At 34.9% G+C, this 20,089-nt stretch overlaps 1 protein-coding gene and 1 long non-coding RNA gene across 5 annotated transcripts; one reads left to right on the top strand and one right to left on the bottom strand.

The window, feature by feature from the left end:
* Positions 1-1,485: 1,485 nt before the first annotated feature.
* On the bottom strand, positions 1,486-16,799 carry LOC128230326 (uncharacterized). Of its 3 annotated transcripts, none has more exons than XM_052942509.1 (4): positions 16,614-16,799; positions 5,313-5,488; positions 4,692-4,844; positions 1,486-3,786 (listed from the first exon to the last, which is right to left on the bottom strand). In XM_052942509.1, the coding sequence occupies exons 2-4, from the start codon at positions 5,485-5,487 to the stop codon at positions 3,641-3,643; spliced, it is 474 nt and encodes a 157-aa protein (XP_052798469.1). In that variant the 5' UTR covers position 5,488; positions 16,614-16,799; the 3' UTR covers positions 1,486-3,640. The 3 variants fall into 3 exon arrangements, with proteins under 3 accessions (XP_052798469.1, XP_052798470.1, XP_052798468.1); XM_052942510.1 differs by having other exon boundaries at positions 1,486-3,804; positions 5,385-5,488; XM_052942508.1 differs by having other exon boundaries at positions 1,487-3,804.
* On the top strand, positions 9,987-14,847 carry LOC128230327 (uncharacterized). 2 transcript variants are annotated; one of them, XR_008260198.1, is made up of 4 exons: positions 9,987-10,307; positions 10,651-10,776; positions 11,616-11,774; positions 12,405-14,847. It is a non-coding gene; the product is annotated as an uncharacterized LOC128230327 (long non-coding RNA). The 2 variants fall into 2 exon arrangements; XR_008260197.1 differs by having other exon boundaries at positions 10,651-10,854.
* Positions 16,800-20,089: the final 3,290 nt, after the last annotated feature.

Raw genomic sequence — 20,089 nt, 5'->3', positions numbered from 1 at the left:
ACATTGGGGATCAACAGTGGGAGGCAACATTGGGGATCAACAGTGGGAGGCAACATTGGGGATCAACAGTGTGGGCCAACATTGGGGATCAACAGTGGAAGGCAACATTGGGGATCAACAGTGAGGCCAACATTGGAGATCAACAGTGGGAGCCAACATTGGGGATCAACAGTGAAAGGCAACATTGGGGATCAACAGTGGGAGGCAACATTGGAGATCAAGAGTGGAAGCCAACATTGGAGATCAACAGTGGGAGCCAACATTGGGGATCAACAGTGGGGGCCAACATTGGAGATCAACAGTGGGAGTCAACATTGGGGATCAACAGTGGGGGCCAACATTGGGGATCAACAGTGGGGGGCAACATTGGGGATCAACAGTGGGAGGCAACATTGGGGATCAACAGTGGGAGGCAACATTGGAGATCAACAGTGGGAGGCAACATTGGGGATCAACAGTGGGAGGCAACATTGGGGATCAACAGCAGGAGCCAGCATTGGGGATCAACAGTGGGAGGCAACATTGGGATCAACAGTGGGAGCCAACATTGGGGATCAACAGTGGAAGGCAACATTAGAGATCAAGGGTGGAAGCCAACATTGGAGATCAACAGTGGAAGGCAACATTGGGATCAACACTGGGAGCTAACATTGGGGATCAACAGTGGGAGCCAACATTGGGGATCAACAGCAGGAGCCAACATTGGGGATCAACAGTGAGAGCCAACATTGGGGATCAACAGTGGGGGCCAACATTGGGGATCAACAGTGGGGGCCAACATTGGGGATCAACAGCAGGAGCCAACATTGGAGATCCACAGTGAGGGCCAACATTGGGGATCAACAGTGGGGGCCAACATTGGAGATCAACAGTGGGGGCCAACATTGTGGATCAACAGTGGGGGCCAACATTGGAGATCAACAGTGGGAGCCAATATTGGGGATCAACAGTGAGAGCCAACATTGGGGATCAACAGTGGGAGCCAACATTGAGGATCAACAGTGGGGGCCAACATTGGGGATCAACAGTGGGAGTCAACATTGGGATCAAAAGTGGGGGGGGGGGGGCAACAATGGAGATCAACAGTGGGAGCCAACATTGGGGATCAACAGTGGGGGTCAACATTGGGTATCAACAGTGAGAGCCAACATTTGTATCAACAGTGGAGGCCAACATTTTTGAGATCAACAGTGGGGGCCAAAATTTGGTATCAACAGTGAGAGCCAACATTGGAGATCAACAGTGAGAGCCAACATTGGGTATCAACAGTGAGAGCCAACATTGGAGATAAACAGTGGGGGCCAACATTGGGAATCAACAGTGGTGGTCAACATTGGAGATCAACAGTGGGAGCCAACATTGGAGATCAACAGTGGTGGTCAACATTGGAGATTAACAGTGGGAGACAACATTTGAGATCAACAGTGGGGGCCAACACCAACATTGAGGACCAACTGTCGGGGCAAAATAACTCAGAATGTTAAAATTCAAAAGAAGGCATTGCAAAGTAAATTTATTTATAAGTAAAATAATACATAAACTATAGTATGTACATGTGAATACATGCTTACAATAATTAGCTTTATCACAGTGTTCATCTACATGTTGTGCAAGAGTCTGACAAAAACAGAACATAATTCACTTAATATTGTAGCGTTCCGATATTATGTACACCTTTCCACTCGCAATCTAGGAATACCACCGAGTGGGTATTATCCACATATGTTAACAATGGAGTACCAACTACAGACTACTTTTTATTCATATATTTGACCTTTCAGAAGAATTCCGTCTATGCCATACACTGGCTGATAACCTGCCTCAGTGGGCACTATTTCGAATTATGTAAGCTCGCTGTATAGATTCTCTTGCCCATTTACAGCTGAATGATGACCATTTTGACAAATTCTCCTCAATAAACTTCTGGGTACTGGTTATAAATATATGTGTGTGTTCTCTCACCCTTACTCAAGAATAGCTTTGATGTTTATATCTTAAATAAAATGGACTCTGGAAAAATATCAAATTAAGCTAAAATATGCTTAAACTCATAATTTTCCTAAGTAAGTAATAATAAAACAAAAGATTACATGTTAACTATTTATTTGTAATTCTTCTAGAAGTGTATTTATTAAACTTTGTGCAAATATCAAGACAAATAATATTTAACTATAATCTACTTTCAATATATTAGAGCACAAATGCTGAATCCCCAGAATCTAAATAGAAAGTTCTCTCTCTCTCTCTCTTTCTCACTGAAACTTTAAGTCAAAATATTCTAAAAAAATACTTTAATTCGATTGAAATTCATTATAAAGAATTTAACCAATGACTTCTATACTTAATTCCTACTTATAATGTATCTCTATTTTGAATTTATATAAATATAACAAACATTTTCTTCAAAATGAAAATTCAGCTTGTCGCTGTGAAAATGGCTGCCAGAGTCCTTGATCGTCTGCAAGCTCGAACTTATATACTAGAGCCGAAGGAACATAAAAAAAATGTTAATTGGGTAAAAAAGTGTTCCTTCGTGAGTTTCCGTAAAAATAGAACGTTTACTACTGCTTCAATTTAAACAGTGCAAACATTATAATAATGAATAAAATGTTTTCTAAAATTTTGTGTATGGTTAGGGGAAGGTCTAAATTACATGACTGCCACAAAGACAAAAAAATCGAAATGCTAAAAAGAGAGAGATTACAATGGAAATCTCAAAAATCGGCAATATTATGTCAGCATCTTGACAGTTGCTAGGGAGATTTCCCAGAATGCAAAGCGGAAGAAGCTCATTCAAGATGGCTGTCCCCATACAGAACAACTTGCTGTTTAATAATTATTCAATAAAAGGGTACATATAAATCGTGGCTGAATAAAAGTGAGTTGTATTTATGTTATCAACTGTTGTTATAACTTTAAAGGAAAATATGGATGCTGTCATAACATATTACAAAACAGCTTTGTTACCATGGCAAACATCAAAAACACAAACATGTACATCATTTATGAATAATAAAGATTTGTTGAAAATTTGGGGATATAACAATAAATAATAATCTAGTAATAAACACTGCAGCCACCAATGTAGATATTGATAGTATAGATAACGAGCGTAAAGCGTAAAGTATTTTAAATTTCAATCATGGGTGTTACTTGTATCATAGTGTATAGCATAACGTGCAACAAATAGCGTGCGTATATCGAAGCTGTGCACACGTTATTTATTGCACGGTAACACCATACAATGTAGTACATTAAATAAAACTCTATATAAAACGTACATGTCAACACTAAAACGTATATAGCGCAAACTGAAAATATTACAGATGTAAGACAAACAATAAAAACAAATAAATAGAAATAAGCTATATTTGAAATAAATTTCAACATACTTAACAATTCATCAATTTCAAAAAGGGATAGTATTTCAAGCATATCATTTGCAAAATTTCAAACAAGAAAAACAGGTTTTTCTACTTGAGTAATTTTCAACACATTAATAATCATAATAAGCACTGCGATATTCAAAAAAAGCTATTCATACGAAATATGCATCGTACATAAAAGTACAAGAAAATACACAAAAGCAGGTACAAAAATAAGGTTGGTGTTCATCACATATCGGCATTTTTTCACAAAGTTACATTTGACCAATTCTATTTCTGGATAGAAAGAAGATGGCCCCTGCAACAAAAGCATGTATGGCGGCGATGATTGCCAGCCCAAAGCCAGCGTGAAGATCTCCGGAAGCTTCCTTCGTAAACTTCACACCGGCAACAGCAAGCCCTATGATGCATAAAACTCCTAAAATTGTTAGTGTTTTTCCAGTAAATAGTAAATACAAAGTTTATTGTAATTTAAATGTGTTATGTACGGATAATTGGACACTTAAAGTGACACTCTTATTTAAAATCAATACATACACATGTTTAACAAACATCACTTTTGACTGATAAACCTTTAACTACTTACTAAATAATGCATTTATGGAAAATATCAATTACTGATAACAAGATTGTGATCGTGTTTTAAAAGCAGAAAGCGCAAAAAATATTAAATGATTGGTGAATGCTAAAATATTTACCGTGATCTCATAAGGTAGTAATGCCGTGTTTTATGATCATTTCTTTCAAATGTAAGTCGGTTTCCTTCATAAGAACCATTGTTTTTGACATTTATTTATCTTTTTGGGAATATTGAAACATTTTTTTTAATTGTGGTAATTCTCATTTGGGAGTAAGAGTGCATCTTTAAGTTTATTGTAATTTAGACGGATTATGTACGGATAATTGGACACTTAACGTTGTTTTCTTTATAAGTTGTATATACTTCTGTTGAAAACAACTTTTACGCGCCCACGAAACTGTTAACAAAACGCATTCAATTGCAAAAGGTTAACCTATTTGTTGCCTCTTCTGAAACGCCTGACATAAAGTACAGACTTCCTAATAAATATCCGAAAGGTGGCCATGAAGTCAGCTAGGCTATTTGGCTAACAGTATTCCTTTATCAACAGTCTATAAGACGCGTATATGAATAGCGTAATAAGTAATAAATGGCAATCGCAAACCAAAAAAAGTATTGCTTGATTTCATAATGAAAAAAACAATGACCAAACTATCTAACTTGGTGACTACTTTGCATATAAATAAATGAAAACCAAATTTGCCACGTGTTTACATAAGACTTACCAGCAGCAAAGCTCATGAAAGCAGCTCCGATGCAAACTATCGCCTTGTCCTTCAGGATCGTCAAGAACATAATTCCCAGAAGAATACTTGCACCAAGGGCAAGCACGCTCGATATCATCATGGCCTGGGAAGCCATGACCCAGTCGGGCAAAACTAAAATGAAATAACTTCATTTACAAATAACCTACATTTTAAGCCATTGAAATTACAGGTTGGCAATCATTAAGTACTAGACTTAATCATTAAGAATTTCACCTTTCGCGTGTGTTTGAAGGTCGGCCTACTGCCACCCATCCGATACACACTGTCCTGAAATAATTTCTTAATGATTCAAAAATATTGCCTGAGATTTGCCACAGATGTTCATGATCGTAACAACTCGGCCATCTCCGGCAAGCTTCGAAATAGACCAATTCCTAGTTGGATACTGGCCGAGGTGTTCCGATTGAGATGTTCAATCAAACAACCGGATTTCTCCTCATTAGTCATGCATGAGTACATACAAGGTTACTGCAGTCAATTTGCCGAGGGTTGCCAGTGTATTTATACGTCAGGAATAAACTGGGTAGCGAGGATGGTGAGGCCTATAACAAACTTAAATTAAATAAACTAAAAACTTACTGTGCCATTTCTGGCAGACGGAACCAATTGGCGTATATGCACAGGCCATAAACAGCCCATAGTAGAACGTACCACTGCCAGATCCAATTTTATACCAGTATGGTATGCCCGTGCTAATGACATCCTCAACAAAGGCAGCGCATGCAACTACGAGTCCTAGAGTGAGCGAGTTCATTCTGAAACATAAATATCTTTGGTTGTTATATATGAAAGTACATAAATCCATGTCTGTAAAGGTCCATCAACCATAATGTTATATGTTGATGCATGGTGACCAAGGTACGTTATGCTAATGTTACATGTTGATGCATGGTGACAAAGACACGTTATGCTAATGTTACATGTTGAAGCATGGTGACCAAGGTAGGTTATGCTAATGTAACATGTTGATGCATGGTGACAAAGGTACGTTATGCCAATGTTACATGTTGATGCATGGTGACCAAGGCAAGTTATGCTAATGCTACATGTTGATGCATGGTGACCAAGGTACGTTATGCTAATGTAACATGTTGAAGCATGGTGACCAAGGTACGTTATGCTAATGTAACATGTTGATGCGTGGTGACCCAGGTACATTATGCTAATGTTACATGTTGAGACATGGTGACCAAGGTACGTTATGCCAGTGTTACATGTTGATGTATGGTGACAAAAGTAAGTTATGCTAATGTTACATGTTGATGCATGGTGACCAAGGTACGTTATGCTAATGCTACATGTTGAAGCATGGTGACCAAGGTATGTTATACCAATGTTACATATTGATGCATGGTGACCAAGGCACTGTGACCAAGGCACGTTATGCTTATGTTACATGTTGATGCATGGTGACCAAGGCACGTTAGGCTAATGTTACATGTTGATGCATGGTGAACAAGGCACGTTAGGCTAATGTTACATGTTGATGCATGGTGACCAAGGCACGTTATGCTAACAATTATTACAGTTGTTTCATATTTGCTCTTTATTTTCGGAAGTCGGAATATGACATTAAATACAGAACGTGCAGTTTCACTAACATTTTCTTGGTTCGGCCAATGTATGTGTATAAGTAAATCTAAGATAAGAAGGTATTTTTCAGTGTAGATATGAATTTGAAAATTGATAAAACCCTTGGTTCATAACAAACTCACCTTTGCCATGCATGTATGGCTAAGCCTCCTTTGCCATGCATGCATGGCTAAGCCTCCTTTGTTGACAATATACTTTTCATTACTTACACATGAACAAACCCACCTTTGCCATGCATGCATGGCTAAGCCTCCTTTGCCATGCATGCATGGCTAAGCCTCCTTTGTTGACAATATACTTTGCATTACTTCATGCATGGCTTAGCCTCAACAAAGCTTCTTTGTTCATGCAGACACCAGCATAGCTATTTTGTTGGTGCAAGTACCAGCAAAACTGCTTTGCACTTTTGCCAATACTTGAGCATTGAGCCATTGACACTTGGTTACCTTGACATTTTCTTCTCTCTGACTTAACCATTCAACATACAATTTTAACGAAACTTTCTTATTGGAGTTATGTTTTAACACTTCTAATAAGTAAGTGTATGAGGAAAAATAGATATCAGAGTTACATAAATTTAATATAAAATTAATTTTGATTCAAGCAATGGCATATGAGTCCAAACATTTTTATATTGCCATATTGATATAAAAGTACAACACAGTTTGCGTCAGTGTCACATGTTGCAGAATATCCAGGTCCTCTTGTCTGAGTTGAAAACTCCCAGATCTGAAAAGTCAATAAAATGCCAATTATAACAAAATATTAATTTATTTTTATATCTATACGAGGTCACAATATTGCAGACTGGAAAAAGTTCCTTAAATGTTAATATTTTGGTTGTTATAATGCCTTTGTGATTTATTAAAAGTTTGCACAAAGAAACATGCATCTACATCCCAAGTGAGTTAATTGATTACAATTATCAAAAATTGAATTAAATTATTGCGAACATCAAGTATTAAATTAAGTTATTGGGAACATCAACTATTTAACAACCAAAAAATGCTGTTCTTGGCCATTTGCCTTGCTGGGCTTTCTCCCTTTATTTGATTTGCTAAATACAAACTATAACAACAACATATAACAGTAAAATGTAAGAGACTGCACAAATTGCTGGTTATAAAACAAGAGCCGTTGTAAGACAGCGCGCTAATTTTGAATTTGTTTAAGTGCATTGAATGACAGGTATAGAAGTTTTTTTATTTAAATCCCAACTTGCCCTTAACTTTTACTTGCCTAAAACTTAACCAAGTCAATCAGGGGTCATGACTTGTATTAAAGATATGGAGTTATGTAACCTCATTGGGTGATGGTCCTGAACAATTGGGTTAAGTATTAAGTCGATTAAATGAAGGGTACTCAGTATAGAAGTTATTAATAAATACCACAACCTGCCCTTAAACTTTGACCTAAGTTCCATCAGGGGCCATAAATTGTATAAAAGATAATATGGAGTTATTTAACCTCATTATGTGATGGCTCTGAACAACTGTGTGAAGTATTAAATCAATTAAATGAATGGTATTGGAGTTTTAAGTGAAAATCCAAACTTGCCCTAAAACTTTAACCTGCCCTTAAACTTTAACCTAAGTAAATCAGGGGCCATAACTTGTATTAAGGATAATATGGAGTTATGTAACCTCATTGTGTGATGGTCCTGAACAACTGTGTGAAGTATTAAGTCAATTGAACAAAGGGTATAGAAGTTATTTATAAATGTCCCAACCTGCCCTTAAACTTTAACCTACAATGTAAGTTATTTTAACCTAAGTTCCATAGTCCATAGTCAATCAGGGGCCATAATCTGTGTAAAGAATAATATGGAGTTATCTAACCTCATGTGATGACCTTGAACAACTGTGTGTAGTATTAAGTCAATTGATTGAAGGGTATTGGTCTATTAAGTGAAAATCCCAACTTGCCCTAAAACTTTAACCCGACGCCGGGGCGAGTAGTATAGCCCACCTATTTTTGAATAGTCTAGCTAAAAATCAGTATGCAATAAAAAGTCTAAAACTTACATCTTGGTTCTCAATAAGTCGGTAACTGCAAATTTCTATGCTCAGACTGTACCAGGATATGATTCGGTGAAGACAGGTAATCCACATTTGAACTGGCTCTGTAAAATCAGAGCATTACTCATACATAAATCTGAATTTTTATGCCCCCCCCCCCTTGAAGAAGAGGGGTATATTGCTTTGCAGATGTCAGTCGATGGGTCTGTCATTAGGTCCGTCGGTAGAACAAAGCTTGTCTGAGTTTCACAACACATGGACATAAGGTCATCACACTTTGATTGGTCATACTCATGCTGGACAAATCAGGGGCGTAGCCAGCGTTACGCACCAACGCACGTCCGTAACATCAATTTGAAAATGGCCAAACATGTCATCAAAGTCGAGGGCTAAGCTATGTATTGACATCAGAATAAAGCCTTAAAGGGACGATAAGCTATAGAAAGCATTGTTTATCTGTGCTAGATAGCTTAAAGAGCCTAAAAAATCACTTGGTAGTTCCATTTTCCCTTCGGGAGAAGCCCGCCCTGAACCTCCTACGGTTACAGGGATATCCCCCTCCCACATTTGTGCGTAACATTCAGTACAGACTGGCTACGCCCCTGCAAATCAATTGTCCATATAATCCTGACAACATAGCTTGCAGGGGGGGGGGGGGGATATTGTTTAACAAACATCTCTTTTTAAAATTAGCTTTGAAAGGAAACTGGGTTTTTTACCAATACAGTGAACAGTTCTTTCATCATTTCACATTTTTCTAGTTTAACTTATCCAAACACAATAAAGATATTTTTCAAAATCAAAATTTGATAAAAAGAAACATTACTGATATTATTTTTAATAAATAAATAAAAGCCAAAATTCACAATCAATACAAAAATAATATTTATAAACAAAAAAATACATACCAGCAGACACTGTCCTGAGAGACTTGGCTGAGTTCCAAAATCTGTGATGTCATCAATACTGCATGTCATGCACATTATAGATAGATAGATTTATTCGTGCATATATATGACATAGTAACAAACCAAATATCTCATAAAGTTATAACACAGACTGATTAACAAAGTATTAGTGATGATATCTATACTAAAGCGCAACATCATTAGAATGTTTTGGATACATACGTGCGTTAACAAAGATTTAATTCAATGTGACAAATATATAACACAGGATAACCCATTAAAGTTATTCAACTTATATCCAATGGGGTCCTTATTCAACTTATATCCAATGGGGTCCTTATGACAAATATAATTATTTGCCAAGATCTCAGTTGTAAGCTGTTTAAATTAGGTTTACTTATACAAAAATAACATGCATGTACTCTTGACCAGTTAAAGAATGATTAAATGTTTGATATCGAACTTTTACAGTTATAATGCAACCGACTGATTAAACCATATGACACTTTAGCATAATATGACAAAAATATTTGGACTGATATGCAAGATTAAATGAATAACAATTAATAAAATAGGAAATCTTCCATTTCTGCACATTTCATACCAACAATGAGATGTGATTCCACTTCTTTTTTAAAAGTATTCTTATTTTTCAATTCTTTTAACTTTATTGGAAGACTGTTCCAGTCCTGGATTGCTTGATAAAAGAAAGTATTTGATATAAAACTGTCAGCCTGTGGCACTTTAAAATTTCCAGCACTATGTCTACTGTTGTAAGAATGTGTGGATGAGACTAAAGTAAAATGTTCATGTAAGTATGATGGGCATTTGCTATTAAAGATTTTATGTACATGGTTTAGTCGTAGTTGCTTTATCCTATTTTCTATATTAAGCCATCCAATATCACTGAAAGCCGAGACTTATGATGTCATCAACTTGAAATTTTCCCTTAGGTGCCCCAGATTATCAGCTACATCACACATGATTTACTTCTGCTGATCATTTGATGTAAACAGGAAAGTTGATGCAGTTTAAGATTTTTGGTTTATGTTGTGGTAAGTAGCAACATTTTTATTTATGAGAAATATATAAAGTGAACTTATTATACAGTATACCACTGGTAATGTTTTTTTAATATTAATAACAGTAATAAATTTGATGGTTGTTTTTATTACTAAAATGAATGTTGGCAGTTGTGGTTATCAAACATATTCTTAATTAATGAGAAATATAAATTTGGCTGGTGATCAATCAGGCTGAGAGGCATGAGGCTCTTGGTATGTTAAATGTGTTTATTTTAAATTAACGGCATAAACTTGTTTAAGTTTAAATCTTATTTGATGAACTGTCAGTATTATGCACCAGTCAATTGTAACCAAGCCCCACCTCTCCCCAAAGGTCTGGGGATTAGCGGGGACATTGACCTTCGATCCAGCCAACCCCAGCTAAAACTACCGTCCTGCAGGGACAAAACGATGGTAAATTTGCACCAAATGCAGCTGCATCCCAGGGACCCTGGCCTAGGTAAGGCCCATTCCCCGCTATATTTAAAGCGAAGACAAAACCACTGCATTCTCCCGGCACTGCAGGACCACCGGAAAGGTAAAACACGGCCCATTTCCCCAACTATCCCCTGTATACCCCCAGACCTGGGGGACCTGCTACGAAGTCGAATTTTTACAAACAACCTATAAGTGGCATGTTTACACTACCAGTTAAAGAGACGACAATATGGAGTCACGCTCTAGTAAGTTTTCAAAAATAGAACAAATACGGAAAAGGCCCAGTTTTATCTCGAATCTTTCGAGTTGAAATGAAGTAATCACCTAGCTCAATCATTGGCTAAATTTAGCGCTTTCGCGCACCATATATAAACCCCATTAACCTTTGAATATATCCGCTCAATTGAGGGACCAAACTGCTTTGTTTAAAAAGTGTCATAAATTTTGGCAAGAAATGTATTGCATTTCACTATTTCTGGCAAATTTTTACAATTAAATGCATTTATCTTGTCCGGTTGATCAAAATATGCTATTTCCTGGTTTTCACAACTTTCGTCTATTTTTTAAAAAAAAATGAGTCGTCTGCAATCTTACGAGCACTGAAAATGTCCGAATTTGGTGAAAATTTGACTGCGAGAACTTGAAATGTGTGCAAAGGTGTGTAGAACTGCCCCATTTGATGATTTGAGTCCAGGTTCAGTTGAAAAACCTCAACATTTTACCAGTGCAGGGCTTGTGCTAATTTTGACCACTGAATTGTATACATGATATTAAATCGAACTGTACATAATTTATATTATAAATAATATATCAAAATTTGATGTTTTCGTACAAAAATTAATTTGATTTTCCCTTTTGCAGGTCCTCAACTTCTTTAATGCCAAAACACTAACACAGGTGGTTGTAACCAGCTGTGCCAAACCTGTCCCCTTGGCCAAAATGATCCCGAGCTGGTTTGGTTGTTGGCTCCTTGTAACCGAGGAAAAAAACAGTTTGAAAATCTAAATGTTCAGGACAAAGGTATATTTTTGTTATTTTTTTAAAATCTTTTGAGTATGGCTTGCTTTCTTTCTGCAAATTTTGGATCAGTGATGTAAAAAAAATGCCTGATTCTTACAACCAGTAACAAGCTTTTGCCATTCCAATTTATCTATTTACACAGTCATCAAAATTAAGACTTTTGGATCAACAAGCCCAAACTATTATACTATTGCTTGGCATCAATTTTTTTAACAAGCCGTGCTATATAAAATTCAGAATTTGAGCAAGCCCGAAAGACATTTAATCAGTGCAAGGCTTGCGGGCTTGTGCTAATTTCGACCACTGTTTACAGTATTGATATCACAAAAAAAATGAAAATGTAAGCATTGGTGAATAGTATCAGTATTAATAGTGATTATGTAAAGATATATTATCAATATGTATAAAAAAAAGAAGTAAGAATATTCGAGGAAATTTGTAGCAAGCCTATGAAATTGTGAAGCTTAATGTAAAAAGTTAAGATCACTGTGGTGTATTTGTTAAATTATATCATAATGGTCCAGCTATTCCAACTAACAGGGGCAGCAATTTTTTCACTTCAAATATTTTAATGATTTTTGTATGTTTGTTTCTTATCATGTGTTTCAATACGGGTCTATTTGTATGCAGGATGTGAGCCAGTTAGCCAGGAGCAGTCTTCAAAGTCACAAATGCAGAAAGTGCTGTGTTCTTCGAGAAACAAAAGCTTTTATACAGACAATAACAGGCCTACAAGACTATCTGTGGAGGCAACAATACCTCATCAAATGTTCTTTTTAAAAAAAGAAGATACCTCATAGACATAAAAATGCAGTTGAAGGGATTGTACACCAGATTGGCATCAAAAAAAAGTTTTTTTCTGTAACAAATCTGAGGACAATTATTTAATGGAATGTGTTAAGCTGTGATATCATAATTGTAAAATAGGTACAAAAATGTAAAAAAAAAATTGTGTCGAAGACCGGATTCAATGCTGTGTCGACTAAATTGCAATCCACTGTGCTACGAATGCTTACTCCAAACGAGTGGTATATTTAAACTATATACCTGATATCACGTGATAGCATCGAATAGCCAATCACGCTTTAGGAATGAATTCTACTAGGTAGACATACCCAGTAATCTTTTTTAATGGAAAGATATGAAATAACTGCTAAACTTAAATAAAATTGTAAACTATGTGGTACTTCAGTTGGTAAGTGTCAATGCATTGTACACATAAATACCAAGTAGTTGCCAAGTATATATGTCAGTTTTCGACAATTTTCTTTTTTTCTTGCAAATTAATCATCTGGTGCACAGTTGCTTTAAAGATGTTACTTGTCCTTTGAAATGAAGAAATGTAAAGTTCCATCAATATCAAAATAGTTCCTCAATTGATAATTTGTTTTAAATCAATGGTGAATGAGATCATTGGGAATTTATTGAATCCAAAGTATACAGTTTTTTTGGAACGATTTCATTGAATGAAAATTAAGCATTATATTCTTTATAAACTTATTAACTTTTTTTGAGTTGAGGCCTTTCTTTTTTAATAAATTGGTTAACGGATCTACCGCCCAATTATTTCGAAAAGTCCCCCCCCCCCCTCCAATTTTTTTGGTTATTTGTTTTTTAAAAAAATATTGAAAAAGTGACACTATAACTAAAAGGTTGTAATAATATTGACTTTTAATGTCACATTATTTGAAATTGGAAGTGTATAATATGCTTATATAATGATTACAATAACTGAAATTTGAAATTGGTAGGTGAGAACATTGGACTGTCAAGTCAAAAATATATGTATGACAAAGTGAGCTTTTGAACATATCAATATTCATTATAATATTGAGGCATTGCAGACATTTTGTTGCATAGAAATCAAAGCATTTCAAATGCCATTCATATGTATCTATGAACATGTCTTTCCTTTTTGGTGTTAATTTTTATCTTTTGGTTTTGGGTTTGGCCACAAACGCTATGAAAAATATGTATTCACTACTATTGTAAAAAAAGATGAGTATGAAATCCTTTTTTTTCTTATTTTTCACATCACCACCCGTCCAACATTTTTCCAAAAAAAAAATATGTTGACCAATTTATAAAAAAAATGGCGTTATTTTGATATCTGTATTGAGATTGTATTTGTTTAAAACCAATTAGTTTCATTTTTCTTATTCAATATTGATCTTATCCTTATCTTAAAACATGCCTCAGTGATTTCATTCAGCCTATTGGTCAGCTAAATATGCATGCCAATCAAAAGTCTTAGTTCCCAATCTTAGTTGCTTCTTGAATACCGCACATGATCTAAAGGTATTTTGGCATACACTTGTTGAAAAGGTGGCTGTTGTATGTAATGAAATTCTCTATCATAACTTACTGCCAGGATAATACTTTTTTATCACTTTTTAGTGTACATATATCTGTCAACATTGTTCATTTTTGAAAAAAATGAATTAATCATTCCTGTAGCGTTTTAATATTAAAATATTTTCATTGTTTTATGTCTACATGCATATTTTTAAAACAAATTGAAAATGAGAGGCATGATCATTGAATTTCCTTTGTTAAGAAATAAGTGCAGATCCATGACAGCCAGCAATAATTTCTTTTGAGATGGCAGTTTCATGTAAAATGGAAAAAAAATATACTTCACATAATACACTTTAAAAGTAGCAGGTTTATCCATTCTTCATTAATGCATGTAAGCAAATTCTAAAAGTTTTACTTAAATCTTTTTATTCTCGAAATATGATTTGTAAAGCATCATAAATAGATTGTTTTTATAAAAGAAAGTCCCATGTAAACATTACTTAAAGCAAAGTCATATTAATTTTACTAAACATTTTGTAAATTATGTGTTCAGTTTAATTGCAAATTAAATGTGTGTGCCAGTCTGAACACAGGACAAATGACATAGTTGTTTGCTCATTCATTAAAAAAACATGGAGACAAAACGTATTTTCAAGTATTAACTATGTATTTAAGGTTGAAACAGATTTTTCTTATATTTTTCTAGTTGACTGCGATTTTGTAGCAATCACAGTTTTTCTTAACCATATAGGCTATTTTGACCAGAATTGTTGGGGTGGGGTGAGGGGATGTTAATTATCATGAAAAGTATATATAAACTCAGATAAAAATATTCTATTTCAACTGTTTTTCTATTTTTATTTATACTTAACTTGACGTTTACCTCTGGGGCTCGGGATCCAATGAAAGGTCAACATAAGCTCTTTCTTCACACAAAGTTTGGTCATAAAGTGTCAACCCTAAATTAAGATATTCAGTTTTACCCATCTAATGTGGAAATTTCACTTGGTCAATGCAAGCTTTGAAAATGGTACCAATAAGTATTAAATGGTTACAAAAATTGCATTTGTCAACAAATGAGGCTTGGTCCATGGATGCATGCATGAACAAAGGTGGATTTGTGCATGTATAGGTAATGAAAAGAGTATTTATCAGCAAAGTAGGCTTAGTCCATGCATGCATGGCCAAAGGTTGGTTTGTCCATGTATTGGTAGTGAAAATTTATTTGCCAACAAAGTAGGCTTAGAACATGCATGCATGGACAAAGGGGGTTTGTTCATGTATAAGTAATAAAAAGTATATTACCAACAAAGGAAGCTTGGTCCATGCATGCATGGCAAAGGGGGGTTGTTCATATATAAGTAATGAAAAGTATTGTCAACAAAGGAGGCTTGGTCCATGCATGCATGGCAAAGGAGGCTTAGCCATGCATGCATGGCAAAGGTGGGTTTGTACATGTATAAGTAATGAAAAGTTTATTGTCAACAAAGGGGGCTTAGCCATGCATGCATGGCAAAGGAGGCTTAGCCATGCATCCATGGCAAAAGTGGGTTTGTTCATGTATTAGTAATGAAAAGTATATTGTCAACAAAGGAGGCTTAGCCATGCATGCATGGCAAAGGTGAGTTTGTACAGGTACTCGATAAAACAAGACCACAAATGTATGAACCAAGGGTATTATCAATTTTCAACTTCATATCTATACTGAAAAATACCTTCTTATCTTAGATTTTATAACTTATACTCATACATTGGCCGAACCAAGAAAATGTTAGTGAAACTGCACGTTCTATATTTAATGTCATATTCCGACTTCAGAAAATAGACTCAGGAGTGAGTAAAAATCTGTGATCTGAATTTTTGTCAGCAGTCTTATATGGTACGTGTTGATGCACGGTGACTAAGGCACGCTATGCTAATGGTACGTGTTGGTGCACGGTGACCAAGGTACGCTATCAGGGTTCGAATTTAGACTCGCATACTCGCAAAATGCGAGCGACATTTGGAAATTGCGAGTGACTTTTATTCAAGCTCGCAAAATTCTGCGAGTGGCTTTTTCTAGACCACAAAATGTTAAAAGGAAAGTAGAATAAACATGAACTTAATTCCGCTATGTAGTCGAGTGTAAACAGCCTATAAGTGGCATGTTTACACTACCGGTATAAAGAAGACAGTACGGAGTCACGCTCTAGTAGGTTTTCAAAAATAGAACAAATACGGAAAAGGGGGAGTTTTATCTCGAATCTTTCCGGGATGCTCCGAGGCGTGCATAATACAAAGTAAATACGAATGACGTAATCACCTAGCTCAATCATTGGCTAAATTTAGCGCTTTTGCGCACTATATCAGCCTATGCTTTAATATTTGATTTGGGCGTTCCCAACGTCGTGTGCAAAACAAATACTGTTAAAATTTCCGTATCTGTTTAAACCTGATTTATCTAGCAACTCTAACTAATGTTTTTCATTAAGTATATCTTAATTACTGAATACAAACAACCTATTGTCACAAGAAATGAATAGCTTCAGTAAAAACTCTTACCTTTTTTCTTGTGTGTGTTGTTTGTTTTTTTTTCTTTTAAATTAAAACTCCGAACACTTTGTGTTATGACTGCATCAATGATGTGGTATTTACGTTTTAACTCACAACAAATACCACTTAACTACCCGTGCAAAACATCAACATATTAAATGCGCACCTGTATGTACAGTGTGGGTATCATTCGGAGCTCCTCGGCCATTTTATCGAAAACAACCTCGGGTGTATGCCGGTACATCAGTTGAAGTAGTTCGTAAATTTTTGAATTATATCATTAATTAATTGTAGTGTTTTAGAGTTGTATTTATTGATCTAAGTTTAAATTGATTGCCATTGAATTGTATTATTGCAAACATAATTAAGAATCCCAAGAGTTAAGTCACAAAGTTTAACTGCTAAATAAAATTACTACGCGATCTACTTGCGGCGGACTTAAACGTACCACTTTTTGAGTATGTAAACCATCAAAATACATCCGAGGTTGTTTTTGAACCATTTTCTTTCGATTCTAAATGACATGATTAAATTCAAGTCACAGGATGACGAAGCTAACGTTAGTGAGGACGGCACTCCATCGCCTTTCCTGATTGAGAGTGATAAAAGTACATGTCACAGAGTTGGAGGTAAAACTAACGGTGCTGGCAAACCCAGGCAGATTATTGTTAGATTTGTGTCCAGGCAGAGTGTTCACCTAGTCTTCAGAAATAAGAAGAATCTTGCCTTAATGGAAAAGTATAAAAACATATTCATCACTGATGATCTCACTCAACTTCGTATGAAACTTAAGTCTGTTCTGAAAGAAACAGTTGGTGTGTCTAGGTTCCATTCCAGAGACGGCAACTTACGCTGTCAAAAGGATGGAAAGCAGTATACGGTTGCCACACCAGATGATCTGCATGTGTTGGGCATAGAAGTGGACCTGAAAAGACTTGGACTGGAAGCACTAGAATAGGAAAAGGAGGATGATGACATTTGTGACAGTGATTCTGACCAGCATTTAAATATCAGTGACCTTTTCAATGGTCAACAACATTCTGATCATTCTTATTGTTCACTTAATGTAAATAAGTTAAAAATAGTTAGTCTGAATGTATGTGGTCTATCTTCTAAACTAAAATATCCAGACTTTGATGATTTTATTAAGAAGTTTGACATTATTTGCATGAATGAAACAAAATAAGATGAGTTTGATAATATTGATGTACAAGGTTACAAATTCTTTGGAATTAATAGAAAACAGTTTGTTAAAAAATCTGGTGGTGTTGGGGTATTGTTATGCAATAGTCTTTGGAGAAAAATTAGTTTTTTTTGAAAATTCAAATGAAAATTGTATTTGGTTTCAAATTGATGAATCTATTCTTGATACTAAATGTGTGTTTGGAGCAATTTACATACCTCCCATGGGTTCTCCTTATTCAAGTATCGAAATATTTGATCAGATTGAATCTGATATTGTTGATTTTCGTTCCGAAGGTCTTTTAGTCTGTATGATAGGAGATTTCAATGTTCGTTCTGGTTTATTGTCTGATTTTATTTCTGTTGATCAACATATTTCGGATGAGTTACTTGATATTGAAACTGAAATGCTATTGAATAAGAATAATCTCGATGTTCTAGGTTTTCCTTCAGAAAGATATTCTGAAGATTATACTTGTAATAATTATGGTCACAGATTTATTGATCTATGTAAATCACTTGATGTGCATATTGCCAATGGCAGATTGTTTAAAGATGCCTTTATTGGTAATTTTACCTGTAAAAATGCAAGTGTTATTGATTATGTTGTATTATCTCCAGAACTTTTTCCTTGTATTCGAAATTTCGAAATTTTGTCTTTTGATCCTTTATTGTCAGATGTCCATAATCCTATTTACATAACTGTTAGAGCGGAACCATTACCTGTTGTTGAAGAAATCTCTAATGATATTAGCGATGACGCCAATAATGTAAAACCTACTTGGAATCCTGATAGTTTAAATGATTTTATAAATTGTATAGATCAAGAAAGTGTTGAACAACTAACTGTCTTTGTTTATTGATAGGATTCAAGTAGACGGTCCTTGTACATCAGATTTGATTAATGATATTACTATGAAAACAGGAAAAATACTTACTGATGCAGCTGATAAATGTAAATTGTTCAAAGTTAAAAAGAAACAAAATATTTTTAAAAGTAAAACTAAGCCATGGTTTGATAATGAATGTAAGGCTAAACAAAAAGAATTTTATGGTTCAAAACAAAAATATAGACGTTTTCGCTCACATAATAATTTTGTAAGCTTGAAAAATCATAGTAAAGCTTATAAAAAGGTTTTAAATTCTAAATTTAAAGATTACCATGATTGTATAGCTCCGAAATTGAAGAACCTTAGGTATAGTAAACCTAAGGAATATTGGTGTCTTCTTAATAAATTTTCAGGGGAACGTAAAGAAGTCCTTAATAAGGTTTCAATGGAAGCTTTCTATTCTCATTTTCAAAAGCTCAATGATGTTGATATTGATGATATGTTTGATATTAATTCAGTTTCTGATTATAATGATGCTTTAAACCAGCCATTTTCAGTTGCTGAAATTAATAAAGTTATTAAATTGTTGAAAAACAATAAGGCATGTTCACCTAAGGATAATCTTTTAAATGAATACATCAAGTACTCTAAAGATGCGTTGTTACCAATATATTGTAAATTGTTTAATCTTATTCTTGAATCAGGGAAAGTGCCTGATCTCTGGTGTACTGGCGTCATTTTACCTATTTACAAAAATAAAGGTGATGTAAATAACCCAGATAATTATAGAGGTATTACAATTTTAAGTTGTTTGGGAAAGCTTTTTACTTCAATTTTAAATAACAGAATTAATTTCTTTCTAGAAGACAGTGGTTTATTAGCAGAGGAACAGGCAGGCTTTCGTAAAAGTTATGGTACTATTGATCATATTTTTTCCATGAAAATGTTGATTGATTTTTATTTGTCTAAACGTAAGAGACTGTACTGTGCTTTTGTTGATTATAGAAAAGCTTTTGATAGCATCGAAAGAACTGCACTTTGGAGAAAATTGTTAAGCCATAATATTGATGGTAATGTTTTAAGAGTAATATATAATATTTATGCAAAAGCTAAGTCATGTGTCAAAGTTAATAATGTTTTATCTGATACATTTTGTAGTTTCATAGGTGTCCGGCAAGGGGAAAATCTTTCCCCTATATTGTTTTCTATATTTCTGAATGATTTAGTCTCGTATATGTCTAGTCAGTGTGAAGGTCTTGACTTTCTTTCAAGTCAAATTCATGAACAATTGAGTGATAATGATGTTGATGTTTTCTTGAAGTTATATTTACTTTTGTATGTAGATGATACTGTTGTTTTTGCTGAAAGTCAAACTGCTCTTCAACAGGCGCTTAATTGTATGCAAGATTATTGTGTTTTATGGCATTTGCATGTTAATACTGATAAGACTAAAGTTGTAATTTTTTCACGAGG

The sequence above is a fragment of the Mya arenaria genome, chromosome 4, assembly GCF_026914265.1.
Source record: "Mya arenaria isolate MELC-2E11 chromosome 4, ASM2691426v1".
In the NCBI taxonomy this organism is placed as follows: domain Eukaryota; kingdom Metazoa; phylum Mollusca; class Bivalvia; order Myida; family Myidae; genus Mya; species Mya arenaria.
The sequence above is the reverse complement of the archived record's forward strand: the minus strand, read 5'-3'. Positions and strand labels throughout refer to the sequence as shown.